Source organism: Chionomys nivalis, chromosome 17 (genome assembly GCF_950005125.1).
Source record: "Chionomys nivalis chromosome 17, mChiNiv1.1, whole genome shotgun sequence".
Classification (NCBI taxonomy): Eukaryota; Metazoa; Chordata; class Mammalia; order Rodentia; family Cricetidae; genus Chionomys; species Chionomys nivalis.
In genome coordinates, this window is record NC_080102.1 from 13,698,057 (window position 1) to 13,714,505 (window position 16,449).

Consider the following 16,449-nt stretch of genomic DNA (forward strand, 5'->3'; position numbering starts at 1 on the left):
TTGCTTCTTAGGAAACGGTTTATAGAAAAACAGAAATAACAAGGACCTTTGCTTACATACCCTAATTGTGGCCTTTTGACATCTTAATTAGTATTAAATAGTTCTTTCTTAATGGTTATCAGCTTGAAATTTAGTAACGATTCAAATATCTTTACCTAGAGTTGTTGTGGGTCAAAAGTAAAACAGGTTTTATTTAATTAAAATTTAAACCACTGGGAACAGTAATTTAAGGATTACATTTTTTAGACTTGGGAAACTTAGGAATTTTAACTACTATTTAAGTACTATATTCACCTGTAATTTTCAAATCTTACAGTATTACTTTAAGTCTGCACAAAATTCAAACAGGTTTTCCTTGGCTTCTTTCCAAACCATAGCACTTACGCTTTGGGGACCGCTGCTTTCAGTTTCTTTAAGCAGAAAAACCTTTCACGTGGACCGCATTTCCAATAGCGCATCCTTCCTCACATGGGAGTTTCTCAACTCATTTTTTAAAAGTGAAATTTAAAATATGAAATAAGCACATCCTGACCCTTTTGAAAGTTTTAAAATAAAGCCAGATTTTGACCGCACTTCTATAGTTATTCTTGAAAACTCAAAAGAACAACAAAAAAAGAGACCAGAATCAACTGAGATTTCAGTTTCATCTTTTGATTTTCTCATTTTCTAATCACCTTAATGAACCAAAAATAAAACACATCATTTAATGTCTAACACACAAACAGCCTATCTGAATGGTCAAAATAATCTGGTAAAGCATTAATCTAAATCAGCTTACTGCTCTGAACAGTCACCAGAAAAATCATTAAATATTTAAGATTTAACATTTCAAACACTACCATGAACAACAAAAACAAGAAACAAAAACCAGGAGAATTATAATTTAGTATACAGTCCCATGGTTTGCTGCCTGGACAAAATGAAAACGAGCTATTTAATATTTATGTTAAACATTTTCCTACACATTTTAAATAGAGCTTCTGTTCTATGAACTAAAATTCCCACAAACTTGACACTAGCTTGGTCCTTTGCTTATCACAAGCATTACCACCAAAGGCGTCTCCACTTTGAATACAGGACCCCTCATCAGAAGTCCTGTAAAGGAATATAACTTTCTCTGACTAAATGTTAAGCCAAATTGTCACATTACTCTTTATTTCTTGAGATAGCAGCGCTATTTACTATGTCCCACAAATACAAATAATTAGAATACACTAAGAACAAACATATTACCTTCCTTAACAATTAACTAAAATTGCAACTGACATCTACCTACAAATTCAAGCTTTGTTTCTGTGAGGTCATCCCAAACAAGAAACCACACTGATATCTGATCCTTCCTACCATTTTTTCCATCTCTTTCCAGATGTATCAAGGACACTTCAAACTTTCTTATTTACACACTTGTCTCTCCTACTTAAAACCTTTCACAGCTATAATAAGATTTGCTATCTTTCTTTTTTCACTGTCTATACAATATCATTTCCACATAAATGCCAAAATAAACTACTGTGGGCACTCTCTTATCCCCTGAAATATACGAAGCATTTTATTACACTCTTGCACTTGAAGACTTGAGATCACTAAAAATGTCCCCATCCTTCCAGCAAGCTTCAAGCATGCCCCTCAAAGTGTCTAATATTTCTATCAAGAATTGTCTAATGTTTCTATCAAAAAAGGTTCTTTGTAAAAAAAATTAACAAAACAAGCAGATTTTTTAAAAGAATGAATCTATTGAAAAGAACACAGTGATTACTAACTACAGATAGGCGAATCAAGAAAATAATAAGCAAACAGCCCATCTTTCCACAAAATGTCTCCATCTGTCTGATAATTAGAGACCATGCTCTGTCCTGACCACGCTTGGAATTCTGAAGCAACACAGACTGAAGAAGGATCCCGCCCTCTAAGTTTTGAGCAGTCCTGGCTCGGGTCTGCATTTGGGGCAGCCTAAGGAAAGTGGAGGAAGGTGACCAGGCAACAAGTAATTAAGCCAAGACTTAATTACCACCGAGCACAGATTCTCACACACCACTGCAAAACGGCAACTACAGATCTCGCTCCCCATAAACCCAGGGCACGGCAACTGTGAAACTCTCGCTACTCTGAAAGCCCCTTATTTTCATTCAACTTCTTTCTTCTTTTTTGAGAAGTCCATTTAGGAGTCCCAGCACTTTGTATTTGAATTTTTTTTTTTTAGCTAATTCTGTAAAACAGTCTGTACTAGCATTTCTTAAAACGAACACTACACTTTTATCAAAGAAAACAAATTTGCCACAACAAAAATTACCCAAAGTCTCAAACATCACATAACTTGCTATCTTTGCAGTAACTGCCGACCACACACAGTAAGATGGTCTAAGTCGTTCCCCTACCAACCTCCCTGCTTCCTTGGTAAGGAGACCCCTTCTGCAAGTCAATGACCACTTTGTGGCAAACCTGAGGCAAGCAAAATTAAACTTTGTCCATTTCAAATATAAAAATTAGGAATTTGGCTCTAATGCAGACAAGGTAAGCTTTTTATAGCACCTGCAATATTAAATTGATTTAGTGTGCTGAAAAACAAGACAGTGAGTTATTGAATCTGTGTTTAATTCAGTGCACTTTATAACATATTTAAGGAATTCAGTTGTATAAAACAGGATCTGAATCTTATCAGATAAAAATATTTTCGCTGTTAGCAAGCCCCGGGTTGTATGTCTGAGAAAACAAATTAGTCTCCAGTTCTAAGCGTGATAATAGTGCCCCCTAATGGGGGTTTTGACTTGAGGGGTTTACTCACATTTTTAAAAAGCAAATATTCTCTAATGGGTAAGTTACCTCACTTTCACCAAAAAGCAAATTCTCTAATATAAATTTAACAAAATTTGGACCACTCAAAGAGTTACCTATGTTGAATTTAAAAAAAAAAAAAAAGAAGGTAAGAAACCCTGTGAATAACAGAATCAAATGACACATTTCTAGGTTTTACATTATCCTAAAGCACAATCCAAGCAAACACCAGGCAAACAGTTTTATCTAAGGACAGTCTTTCTTCACACTTTTGGTACTCACTGACAGAGCGAGCAGCATCTTCTAAGTGGAAGGCATCACCGAATCCCACAGAAGTGCTCCCAAGTTATTCACTGTCACGGGAGCTCCAGTGTCAACAGGAGCATCTTTAACAAGGCGGCCACAAGACACCCATGAGCACCTACCCTGTCATCTATAGTTAGTTCCCCAAACATCAACAACTCAGTGTGTATTTTTTTTCTTTAAGAGAAAACGCACTAAAATTAAGAAAATCTACTGTGATACTGCCAGTGAAATAAATCCAATAGCATTAGAATTTTCAGGTTGGTGTTCACAACCCATTCAAAACTTGGGTAATACTATGGTATACATCCAGGAGAAATAAGCACTGAGCAACTACCACCACATACATATTTAAAATAAAAAGAGAAACTACCATCTTACTTTTTATCCAAACCATATAAAGAGAATAAGGAATAAGAAAGTTATATTATCAGTCAAAATTGTTCAAAGAGCCAAAACTTTTAGTATTTTAAGCTAAAGACCCATATGGTTACAGTAACGACTGTAGTGGGATATAGCTACAAATACACGAACAAACAGGACAGTCTTCCAATGAAACTTTATTGACAACAGCAGGCACACAGGTCAGTTTGCAACCTGGTTTAAAACATTTACTAATATTTTATTTGTACCACAGATTAAAATTGCTCACTTCCATGAGGCACCAAAACAAAAACAAAAAATCAAGCCTATATCCCTAACAAAAATTCTTAAGAAACCCAAACTGTATGATTACCATAACTATGAAATATTTGACATTTCAGCTTCATAAAGCGGTGGCAGAAGAGGACACAGAATAATGGAAAACCAGTGAGTAAAACAAGCAGCCTTTACTATGACGCACAATAACCCACATCTAGGAATATTCTAAGATACCTAACCATAGTAAAAAATTTTATTTCACAAAAATAAAAAATAAAAAAATAAAAATTCAGCCGGGCGGTGGTGGCGCACGCCTTTAATCCCAGTACGTGGGAGGCAGAGGCAGGCGGATCTCTGTGAGACCAGGATCTCAGCCTGGTCTACAAGAGCTAGTTCCAGGACAGGCTCCAAAACCACAAAGAAACCCTGTCTCGAAAAACCAAAAAAAATAAAAATAAAAAAAAATAAAAATTAAACGATGACCACATTCTGATGATTATTAAGAGAATAAATGGGTTTAGGTAACTGAACCTAAATTCAAACTTCTCGCCTAAGACTATGAAGAAAAACAGTGTCACGCTACATTTTCACGTGCACACTGAAAAGGACGGATCCCATTAGTTCTTTGTACGAGCACGTTTGTAAACATACTGAGACCAGAGGTCCATGGCAGGTATCTTCAGCAAATCACTCTCTGCCTTATACTTGGAGGAGTCTCTCACTGAACCTGGAGCTATCAATTCAGCTTCACTGGATGACAAGGAAGTGCAGGGACCCTCCTTCCTCCATGCTATGCCCTTGTATTAAGATCTGGGGTTACAGACACACACCACAGAGCCACGCTTTTACTGAAAGCTGGGGAGCTACCCTGAGTTGTCAAAGTTTGGGAGGCAAGCACTTTAGAGACTGTGCCACCTTCACAGCCCCATATTAGTTCTTACAGGTAAAACAAGAAATTAAAGCTTGTTTTACATAAAGAGATTTCAAATATGGAATCACACTGCTTTGCATCCAATATATTTTAATCTCTGACACACACTTCAGTTTCCTAATACAGAAAATAGGGCTGATAAAAATTATATCCTGTGTGGGACAGGATATAATGACCAGGATTTAAAAATTACTAGTATTACTAAATGCTAAGTACAGTTTCTTCTTATCTTGAAACTGTTAAAGCCTTAAACAAGCTTATTAAAGTATATGTTAACTAACTTCCAATTGTCAAGTTCTAAAATTAATATGTAACACTTTATGCAGCATAATTGGACTAAACATTATTTCTTTATATTCTAAAGAATGTTATTTAAAAAATAATTCCTACCCAACAAAATCAGGCATTATATATTCTGAGATGGTTTTTATTCTAACCAGCCACATTGGTTCAATAAACATCTAAAGCTCTTCATTTTTAAGAGAAAACAACTGTATGAATAACCACTTGTCCCCTGGTCTGAAATAGTGAATATTAAATTACAACTAAGCATCTCCAGATATGCTTCTAGAAAAACTGATCTCTACTGATACTGCTTTAGGAGACTACACAAACCCCAAGATTATCCTTATCAAAGGTGCTTTTACAGAAACCCAAGTGAAAACAGGCCTGTTTAGAACAGAAAAAAATGCATTATGTATAGAAGTTTACAAATTAACACACGGGCAGTCAGGTGTCTCAAACAAAGGCAGGTAAACGATTTTCCAGAGATATTAAGTTAATGGAAAACTATTTCCAGAAGAATGACAGTATCATGAAACCAGCCTCTGCAAGAATATACTGTACATTTCTAATATGTTCAAGTTGCTTCATAGAAAAGGCTGAATAAAATAGTGACATTTTATTAAGTTAAAAGTAATTGGCTAAAAGTTATTTAAAAATCATGAGGGACCAACGAGATGGAGCAGTAGGGAAGAAAAATGCTTCCCATTCAAGTCTGACAGCCCAAGACCGATCTACAAAATCCACAAAGATGGAAAGGCGAAAACATAACCTCTAACCTACACACATGCTGTGGCACACATGCCTCCAAACACAATAATAAAAAGTTACATTTACATCTTAATTCCAGCACGGGAGGCAGAGGCAGGCAGATGTCTGTGAGTTTAAGGCCACCTGATCTAGAGAGCAAGTTCCAGGATAGCCAAGGCTACAGAGGAAAACCCTGTCTCAAAAAAAAAAAAAAAAATTATTTAAAAGAAATGACTAAGAAAAATACCCAGTTTATAGCATTATAAATACAATTCTTAGAAATAAGCTTAACCAAGGAGACAAAAGACTTGCCACTACCTACAGTGACTTACATATTCAATGTAATCAAAATTCTAATATTTTAATAAGTCAAATAATTAATGTGGGCTGCTATCGATACGTATCTCTTTCTTTTTCTTTTTTGAGACTTACCTCTTCTTAAACCCTTCAAAACAGAAGACAATGGCTGCCAAACAGGACAAGTCATGAACATTATTACACAAATTCTCACTGCACAGAACATGCAATGTTTCCAAGAAACTCAAAAGTCAAGTTGAGATTTAGGTTAACCAATAAAACTCTGATAGCATATAATCAAAAGTTAACTAGAAAATTTGTCAACATTACTTGTATATCCTGTAAAGACAAACTTGACACCAGTCCAGACAGACCCTTACCTTCATCAAACTCAGCATCATCTTCTGTGTGCTGGGGGAATGGGAAGCAGTTGGTAATCTCTAGTCGATCTTCTACAACCAGACCCAGGAGCACTCCCTGAACTACCTCAGTTCCTTGTCCTTCTTCTTGATAATGTTTGATTATCTTTAATATTACCTGAAAGAAAATACAAAAGAGAACTTAAAAGACATACTAGTTTATATTTTACTTATTTCTAAGAGAAAAAAAAATTCTACCAGTGAGTTTTCACAACCACAAAACTACATATTAGGACTCAACAAATTTTGTCTCACAAACCATTTCCTTTAACTTTAGGTGGAAAGATAAGCCTGGGAATTACTTGTGTTCATTTCAATAAATAAAATTTCAAATTTAAGGGTAAATTATCTACAGCATTCAAGACTGGCTAAAATAAACTCATCAAGAAAGACTCCACCAATATAATAAATGTATGGTCTTACCATTTCAACCTAATGAAATAAAGCACACAAAAATTAGTCAGACCATATCATTCTCAAACCTAAGCAGCTTCATTCATCCTTTGAAACTGTATGGTCTTTCCACTCCCCTACTGCTGTGGTAGGAATACACATGGCCCCAAAATCCTGTGTTTAGTGTTGTGCCTCAGTTGGTGACAGTATTTCTGGAGGTTCTGGAAACGCTTGGAGATTGGACCTAATTGGAGGATATCAGTTTCTAGAGGCATGGCTCTGAAATTCATACCTGGTCCCAAGTCCCTACCCTTCAGTGCTTCCCCATCTCCTCTTTCATCCTGTGACTCCAACACAGGATTAACTAAGTCAGAACTACTTCCCAAAGCCCATCTGGTGATAATTCAGCTTTCTACCTAAACCATAAGAATATTAAACTGGAGGCTGGAGTGATAGATGGCTCAGAGATTAAGAGTGCTGATTGCTCTTCCAGAGGACCTGGGTTCAATTCCCAGCACCCACACGGCAGCTCACAACTATTTAACTATAACTATAGTTTTGTAACTATAGTCCCTGACACCCTTTCACAGGCATACAAACAGAGCAATAAGCCCTTTTAACTCCTGGCCTCTCTATTTATCTGAAAGAACAAAAAAAGAGCCGGGCAGTGGTGACTCACACCTCTAATCCTGGCACTCAAGAGGCAGAGGCAGGCAGGTCTCTGTGAGCTCGAGACTAGCCTGGTCTATAAGAGCTAGTTCCAGGGCAGCTAGGACTGCTACACAGAGAAACCCTGTCTCAAAAAAAAAAAAAAAAGAAAAAAAAAGAGAAAAAGAAAGGAAGAATTAAAAAAGAACAATTGAATGGACAAAGAAAGAAAATTCCTCAAGGGAACAAACTGAAGCCTATTTTTTATAATTCTACATAACCACAAATCTGTTATATACATGTGTTTAAAACTTTGGGATCTGGAAGTCTCAACTTCCTGCTTACTGCATCCCCTCTTAAAGACTCTCATAAATGAAGGGCTGTTTTACTCAGTATTACATTTTCAACAGCTAACAGACACTAGCACATGAAAGATACTCCAAATGTAGTTTAAGGAATGCATAAAAAAACATTACCAATCATTCATGATACACTAAATCCTCTGCTCAATGTCTTACAAGTAATGAATGACTTAATTCAATCCCTACATCCATCTTTTTACAAAGCCAGTTGTACTATTTTCCTGTCTTCTCCAAGGAAACAGTTACGCTGACATGAAATGAGCATATTCATGTAAACCTTGGTACTTTTAAGTTACTCTGCAATAACTCAGAAGGTGAAGGTGTGCTAAACATGCTTGTAACAGGCTAGACCATCATGATACAGTATCAGCATCTCTAGATGGTGTTGTTGTAACTATGGCTACACACTAAGGAGTTCATGCACACAACACAACATACAAGATCAGGCAGCAACTGTCTGTGAAAGAATGGTGATGATTATCAAATTAAAGCACTGGTCGCTGAAACAAGTGCCCAGTTACTCCAAGAATGCAAAGCAGCTTTTATCTTTTACACGTCAGTCTCATGAGTTTCAAATTAGGAATATCCACCCACAAAAATCCTCACCTGTTCATGCTCAACTATTTACTTTCTTTCCCACCAACCACCACGGCTCTTTCCACAAAACAGTGCTGATATATTTAATTAGTCCTGTTTAGTAAAGTCAGGTTCTCTGTCTTTACTTTCAAAAGCAGATGTGTGGAAGGTTTACTAGTTCTCCAAAACAAAAACATATTCCCATAATATATTTGAATATTGAGTCCACATACTCCAGAGCCTTACATCACTTGTTCTCCGTTTAACAAATGATCTAACAGATGTTTTCAGCATAAATAAATGCCCCTATTTACATACATATAAAGAGGCATCTAGGGAGCCCTAAAATATTCTTGCACCCAATCATACTCTCTGAACTCAGAGTTAACTAATCTGAGCAGGATGTGTATACTGTTTGGGATGTTTTGCATTTAGATTCTCCAGGTGACTAAACTATATCATCCTACTTGACTCTAATACCTTAAAACTTAATTTATTTTAGTTACTATTTAAACTAGTGTAGCTATATGTGTCTATGTGTAGATATCTGCTCCTGAGTATGAACAGCCAGTAAAAGCCAGAAGTTACAGGGTCCTTACAAGTGGGTAACAGCCACCTGACATGGGTTCTGGGAACCAAACTTGGGTCCTCTACAAAAGAAGTAAGTGGCCGGGCGGTGGTGGCGCACGCCTTTAATCCCAGCACTCGGGAGGCAGAGGCAGGCGGATCTCTGGGAGTTCGAGGCCAGCCTGGTCTACAAGAGCTAGTTCCGGGACGGGCACCAAAGCTACAGAGAAACCCTGTCTCGAAAAACCAAAAAAAAAAAAAAAAAAAAAAAAAAAGAAGTAAGTGCTTTTAGTACTGAAGCCATCTCTCCAATCCTATTCTATCTCTTAATGAACATGATCCGGCTTTCCTTTGTCCTTATTTTGTTGGTTTAACTCCTCAAAAGGTTATAATGCCATGAGCTTTCTTTCTTCTAAGACTTCTCAATGTTTCTAAAAAGTGAAGAGTGAGAATTCCTTGCCTTACTTTGTCATGCAAACTTTAAAAATCTTTTTTATTTTTGAATATTTTCTTCATGTGAATGTGAATATTTTATTTATAAAAGCAAAAATACCACCCCAATAAAGAAGCCAAGCTCAACCTGGAAGAACATTACAGTAGGAAGCAAGAGGAAAAAGAAGCACAGAGATCCCTTCTTAAAAGCAGACTGCTTCTTGCAGTCCAGTGGCCTCAGGGCTCTGGGCGACCCCAGGCCTCCAGAACCAGTGCTGACAGGATCCTAGAAAAGAGTGCAATGCACAGTCTGCTATAAACTCTGTCTTCTCAGAAACAAATGAGCAGTGTCCTCTTACAGAGGGACATAAAGCAAGGCAAGGAATCCTACCAGCAAAATACTAAAGGATGCCGTGTCTGCTCAGACAACCCTACAACGAACTTTCCTAGATCACTAATGCACACTGTGAAATAGCAAACCAGGCTATTGCCTAATCTCTAAGGAACATAAGAGGATTGTTCAACATGCCCTGGCTTTAAAAAGGAAAACAAAACAAACGCAACCTAACTTTGATTCAAAGTCTAAATGCAGCAACTGATTTAACTTAAGGTAGTGTTTTCAAAAAAAAAAACAAGATAGTATTCTCAAGAGAACAGGGAACCCTCAAGGTTCAGAGATTTGTCCATACAGAAGAGGAAGCAGAAACATTTTTAGAGCCAGAAGTGATGGATGGCTCCAAGGAACAGAGTCTTCCACACAACAGGATGATACACAAATGAACTCAGAGACTGACACAGCACACACAAGGCCTCCACCGATTAGTGGACATGGACTTTTACCCTAACCAAGCACTTGACACACGCTGGCAAAGAAAAAGAATCCACCTTAGTCTCACTCTACACTTTATTGCAGGGCCAGTTTTGAGGAATGGCTGGCCAACACAAAAGCAACTCAATGGTATTCTGGTAGCTTTTGGTCTCATTTTGCTTTATTTGGACTTTCTCTGTCTTGCGGCCTTTTGTTGTTTATTTTGGTTTCCATTTTTGTTTTGTTGGAGTTTCTCTCCTTTTTTTTTTTTTGGTTTATTGGTTTTATTGGATTGTTTGTTTTCTTTCAGAGAAAGAAAAAGTGGAATTGGTAGGGAGGTAGCAAAGATCTGGGGATTGTGGAACACAAAAACATAATCAAATGAATTGAATAAAAATATTTTTCAATAAAAAAGTTTAAAACAAGCCGGGCAGTCATAGTACATGCCTTTAATCCTAGCACTTGGAAGTCAGGGGTAGATGGATTTTTGTTAAGTTTGAAACCAGCCTGGTCTACATAGCCAGTTCTAGAGCACCAGAACGCCATAAAAGGATCCTATCTCCAAAACAAATAAACAAAAAAGTTTAAGACATATATATGGGGGACCATAAATACTAATCTATAATAGCCAAGTAAGTTATTACAATAACAATCAGAAATGCTAAATTTAAAGCATTAACAGGATGGGTAAATTTTTCTGTGATTCCCTAAGGCCTCCCTATAAATACATTAGGAGTTTCCTAGCAGGGTGCGGAAGAGTGGAAATTCCAGGTCAGAGTTCAGTCTGAGCTTTGTCTCACCAAAAAGAAAAGGAAAAAGAAGAAGGAAAAGAAAAAGAAAAAGGAGGGAGGTTGAAGGGCCTTTTAATTTCCTATCAAGAAAGACTTTAAATCTTACCAAAATACAGATAATGCTTTTTGGCAAATAACTGTTTTCTATCAAATATGCGTTTTTGAAGAACATTACCTAAAGAAGGTTTGAATCTTCTGCACAGATTTACCAGGCTTCTGCTACCTTCTACTTTTCTCTTTTCTTCATTAATTCATTTGGTCAGATATTTACTAACTTAATTCTATAGCCTGGTCATCTCTCCCATACCCTAGGAATATAAAATGAAGTCTAACATAAAATGCACGAAGTCTATGCTTTCATGAGGTTCCAAGTTTTAGAAAAGCAAGTCTCTTACTCAAATATTTAAGGCTTCCATACTAAGCAAGTCTTCCAGTGCCCCAGCACCACTTGAGAGTCTCAGATTGTAAGGCAATTAATTCTACACCTGAAGTTAGCACCAGACTCCAACGGTTAAGAGCTCTGTCCCACACCACTTCACACTTCATGTCTCGGATGCTTCTGACCAACAGACCATATAAACCAGGGATTCTCCCACAACACCCTTCTCAGGTTTAACCACCTGCTTTAAAGAGCTTACAGGACCCACGGAAACACATTACTTAGCAGTGGACAATGCAAGGGACTGGCAGCAGGAACAGCCTACCACTCCCCCAGTGCCTCTAACTATTCAGATTCCTCTCATTTCATCAAGGCTTATATCTTAGTAGATTTGTTTCAATTTTATCTTCATTTTACTGATCTTTAGTAAGTTAGACTCATCTCCTGTTTACCCAACCGCTCCAATCTCTTTACAGAACCTCATCATCATTAACATAAATTCCTATGGGACCAGAGCCTGAGTATGAACAAAGGCCATTCCTGTCACTCAAAGCCCTCAACGTGATAGAAGCTCTGGTACAGAAACTGGGAACAAGAACTGAACACACGCAGGACCCAAAACGCTCACTAATCTTTTAAAACTTTAAAATTCCTAAAATTCACCAACGGCCCCCAAAACTACAGTCAATTGAGAAATTTTCACAATACTTCTCTTAACAACAATAATGAATGTGCTATGTGCCAGCATAAGCTACATTCTTATGAAAAATAACTATTTTCCAAAACAAAAATATTCACTCAGTATTCAACAATGGCACTTCCAGATATTTAGAAAAAAGTTAATTTATAAAAATATTGTATTCAGAACAGAAGAATCAAACTGTTTCGAATTTTCAAGTCTTTTTTTTTTTAACGTCTTGCTTTGTAGGCAGCAGGTGGATTACCAAGTCTACCTTTGTACTCAATCTTTTATTACATCACTTTATCGCTGAGCATCTGGAATGTACTGAAAACTCATGAAAGAATAAAAAAAGCTGAAAAAAGGAGTTTATGTATTATGAAAAGTTTGACCCTGGAGACTTTTTAAGCAATATCTAACTAAGATGTTAATGACAATCAACAAACCTGACCATGATTACAGTTTGTTTGGTGTGGGAGGTTCTTCTGTTCATGTGTTGCTTTCATTGGCTAAAGAATAAAGAAACTGGCCGGACGGTGGTGGCGCACGCCTTTAATCCCAGCACTCGGGAGGCAGAGGCAGGCAGATCTCTGGGAGTTCGAGGCCAGCCTGGTCTACAAGAGCTAGTTCCGGGACCAGCACCAAAGCTACAAAGAAACCCTGTCTTGAAAAACCCCCCCAAAAAAGAAACTGCTTTGGGCCTGATAGGACAGAACTTAGGTAGGCAGAGAAGACAGAACTGAATGCTGGGAAGAAGGGCAAACAGGAAGATGGAAGACGTCATGAACTTCTGCCTGAGACCTACTCTGGTTAGAATCTTGCCAGTAAGCCACAGTCACGTGGCGATACACAGATTAATAGAAATGAGTTAAATTAAGATGTAAGAATTAGCCAATAAGAAACTAGAGCTAATGGGCCAAGCAGTGTTTTAATGAATACAGTTTCTGTGTGATTATTTCAGGGGCTAAGCTAGCCGGGTGGCCTGAAAGAACAAAGGGGCCCTCCCTGTAACAGTTTGTGAAAAACAATTATAATGAAAAGAAAGGGAGGGGGTGTGATGAGGGACAAGAAGGCAAACTGATGAGGCAATCACCTGGAGAAACAACACTGGAAACTACACCTTTGAACATTTTAAATAAAGCACCAACATCCGCTTTTCATAAAATATATACATTTTTGTTTGGTTGGTTGTTTGGTTGGTTTAATTTACTTGTATCAGGTATTTGCCTGCATCTGTGTCAGTGCACAAAATTTGTGATTGGTGCCTGTAGAGGCCAGAGGAGGGTGTTGGATGTCCTGGAAATGGAGTTACAGGTACTTGTGAACTACCATGTGGCTGCTAGGAATCAAATATGTAGGCCCATATTTCTATTTGGTATGGCAGCCAGGCTCTAAAGCCATAGTCAGTACCTGAAGTGGTCACATAACCTTCTGAACTGGCTGTCGCTAACCTAACAAAAGGTCGGGATATTGTTTTGCTCCTTTCTTTGTAAAGTGAAGGATGCCTGATAGAGATGCTAATCAAGCCTACGTGCCACCTAGCATACACAGTAGATAGGTAGAGGTGGACATGACTTAAAAGCCATTCACCTGGTTACCTAGGAGACAGAATGCTAATGTATTTACCCCTCAGTTTATGTTTCGATATATAAGGCTGTTTGGAGAATAAAGCAGGAGGGATTCTTCAGGATGTGAACTCAGGATTTCATGAGGGACCACAGAGAATCTCCCTCTCAATAAAGCCATGTTGTGTGTGTGTTTATTCCTGCGCCTCCACGCAGGTCCAGAGAGAGAGAGTTTATGTTGGGGTCTAGTCCAGAGAAATAATTTATGGTCTGGGCTAGCACCGGACCCCGACACTTTCCAAGAGGAAAGCAGCTAGTGATCCTAACCACTGAGCCATCTCTCCAGCCCCAGCAAATTTATTTTAAAGATATCAAAAATAACTAGAGATGATGCAGTTTGATACATACAATCCCAGATACTCGGGAACCTGAAGCAAAAAGATCACAAATTGGAGGCAAACCTAAGCAACTTAATGAGACTATCAAATTAAACAAAGGTTATTAAGCAAATAAACCTCAGAGACAGAGTGCTTACCTAGCATGTGTGAGGCCTCAAGTTCAATTCATCGCATGCATAGTCAGTCAGACAAAAAGGCTAAGGTTCAATTCATAGCACAAATAAACAAATAAGAAGTAAAAAGGTGCTGGGCAGTGGTGGTGCACACCTTTAATTCCAGCACCCGGGAGGCAGAGCCGGGCAGATCTCTGTGAGTTTGAGGCCAACCTGGTCTACAGAATGAGTTCCAGGACTGGCTCCATAGCTACTGAGAAACCCTGTCATGAAGAAGGAAAAAAAAAATTAGGAATGCAACTAAGCCAGGAATGGGGATGCAAGTCAATAATCCCAGCACTTGGGAAGTGGAGGCAGAGGTCTCAGGAGAACGAGGCCAGCCTCGGCTTCACAGCAAGCTTGGTTGGAATCAGCCTGGTATTCATTTCACCCTGCCTTAAAAAAAAAAAAAAAAAAGGGTTAAGCTACTTCACTCAAAATATTCTGTATTGTTTATATAATGCAATTCTCATGCAAAAGATGACTATACTAGCTAAAAACATGGTGTTGTCTACTCTAAGTGTTCCTTAATACACTAAGTTGTTTAAAACAATGACATCGAAGCCAGGCGGTGGTGGTGCACGACTTTAATCCCAGCACTTGGGAGGCAGAGGCAGGCGGATCTCTGTGAGTTCGAGACCAGCCTGGTCTACAAGAGCTAGTTCCAAGACAGGCTCCAAAGCCACAGAGAAACCCTGTCTCAAAAAAAACAAAAAAAAAAAAACAATGACATCAGCAAATTTGCAAGCAAATGGATAGAAGTAGAAAAAAATAATCATCCTGAGTGAGGCAACCCAGACTCAGAAAGACAAACATGGTGTGCACTCACTCATAAGTGGATACTGGCTGCAAAGGATAACCATGCTACAATCCACAGACCCAGAGAAGACTAGGTAACAAGGAGGGCCCACGCGGGGAATGCATGGATCTCCCTGGAAAAAAGAAATAGAAAAAGATCTTCTTGGTGGACGAGGGGCGGGAGGGGATGGGAACTTGAGGGATCGGATTAGGGGTGAATGGAAGAGGAGAGTTCTGAAAGAGAAGACTGGTAAGGGGGGTCAGGTAGAAACCTGATGCAAGAAAAACCCCTACAAATCTACAAGGATAACCCCAGCTAAGACTCCTAGCAATAATGGATGCATAGCCTGACCTAGCACTCTCCTGTGATCAGATTGGTGACTATCCCAATGGCCAGCGAGTCTACATCCAGTAACTGATGGAAACAGATGCAGAGACCCCACAGTCAAACATTAGTCCAAGCTCAGGGAATTCTGCTGAAGAGAGGGAAGAATTGCAGGAGCTAGAGATGTCAAGGACATCACAAGAAAACCCACCAAAACAACTAACCTGGCTCACAGAAACTCAAGAGTCTGAACCGACATCTTGGAAGCTTGCAGGAAACCAACCTAGATGCTCTGCATATATGTGACAGTGGTGTAGCTTGGTCTACTTGTGGGTACCCTAACAATGGGAGCAGAGGTTGTCCCTAAAACTTTGGTTGGCTCTTGGGACCCTATTCCTCATACTGGATTCCTTCAATCAGCCTTAATTCAAGGGGAGGTGCTGAGTCTTGCTTCAACTTGTTATGCCACGCTTTGTTGATACCCATGGGAGACCTGCCTCTTTCTAAACAGAAACAGAGGAGAGAAGAGGAGGAAGGGGAAATGTGGCTGGGATGTAAGATAAATTAATAAATTTACTTGATTAAAAAAAAAGAGTTCCTTAGAAGTTCAGAGCAAAGCAGCATAGGCCAAAATGCAAGGGGCTGGTGGGTTGAAGGACTCAGGCAAGCTGAACAATGCCTAGCTGGCTTTCCTCTAGCTCTGCAGCTTCTGGGAGGTGAGGCCCATGGCCTGAACTTCTCACATCAATCTCTGTCAAAGACCAGCTATTACTGTGGAAGAGTTTGATTCTCACAGACACTGTGATGTCACAAAATCTCCCTTAATATATTCTGTAAAGTCAGTATCTAGATTTTCATTTAATTCTGGCTTATTTTACTGCCAGATCTATGCACTTGGCAGTTTTCTTATTTGCTTAAGTCTCGACCATTTATTCTAACACTGAACAAAGAAGGTAGTTGTTGCCAAAATATAAATTCAAAAAACAGAAAGCTACATTAGTCTTAAATTTAACACATTTTATAGCCCAAGTGGGATAGGAGTTCCATTTCACAACTGGCTGAGTCAAAGAATAAATGAAATTTAAAGCATTGCTCTTAAGTTTTGATGTGAATGAAACTTTAGTAACTTCAATGGTGGAAATAGTTATTTTGCCCCTGACACATATGAGATTGGTTATAA

The 16,449-nt window shown here is 38.5% G+C and overlaps 1 protein-coding gene across 1 annotated transcript in view; it reads right to left on the reverse strand.

The window, feature by feature from the left end:
• Nucleotides 1-16,449, reverse strand: part of Eif3h (eukaryotic translation initiation factor 3 subunit H) — a 75,262-nt gene that overhangs the window by 53,360 nt on the left and 5,453 nt on the right. Inside the window, exon 2 of the mRNA XM_057792373.1 lies at nucleotides 6,358-6,514. Coding sequence (XP_057648356.1) covers nucleotides 6,358-6,514 — 157 coding nt within the window. The remainder of the gene's footprint in view (nucleotides 1-6,357; nucleotides 6,515-16,449) is intronic.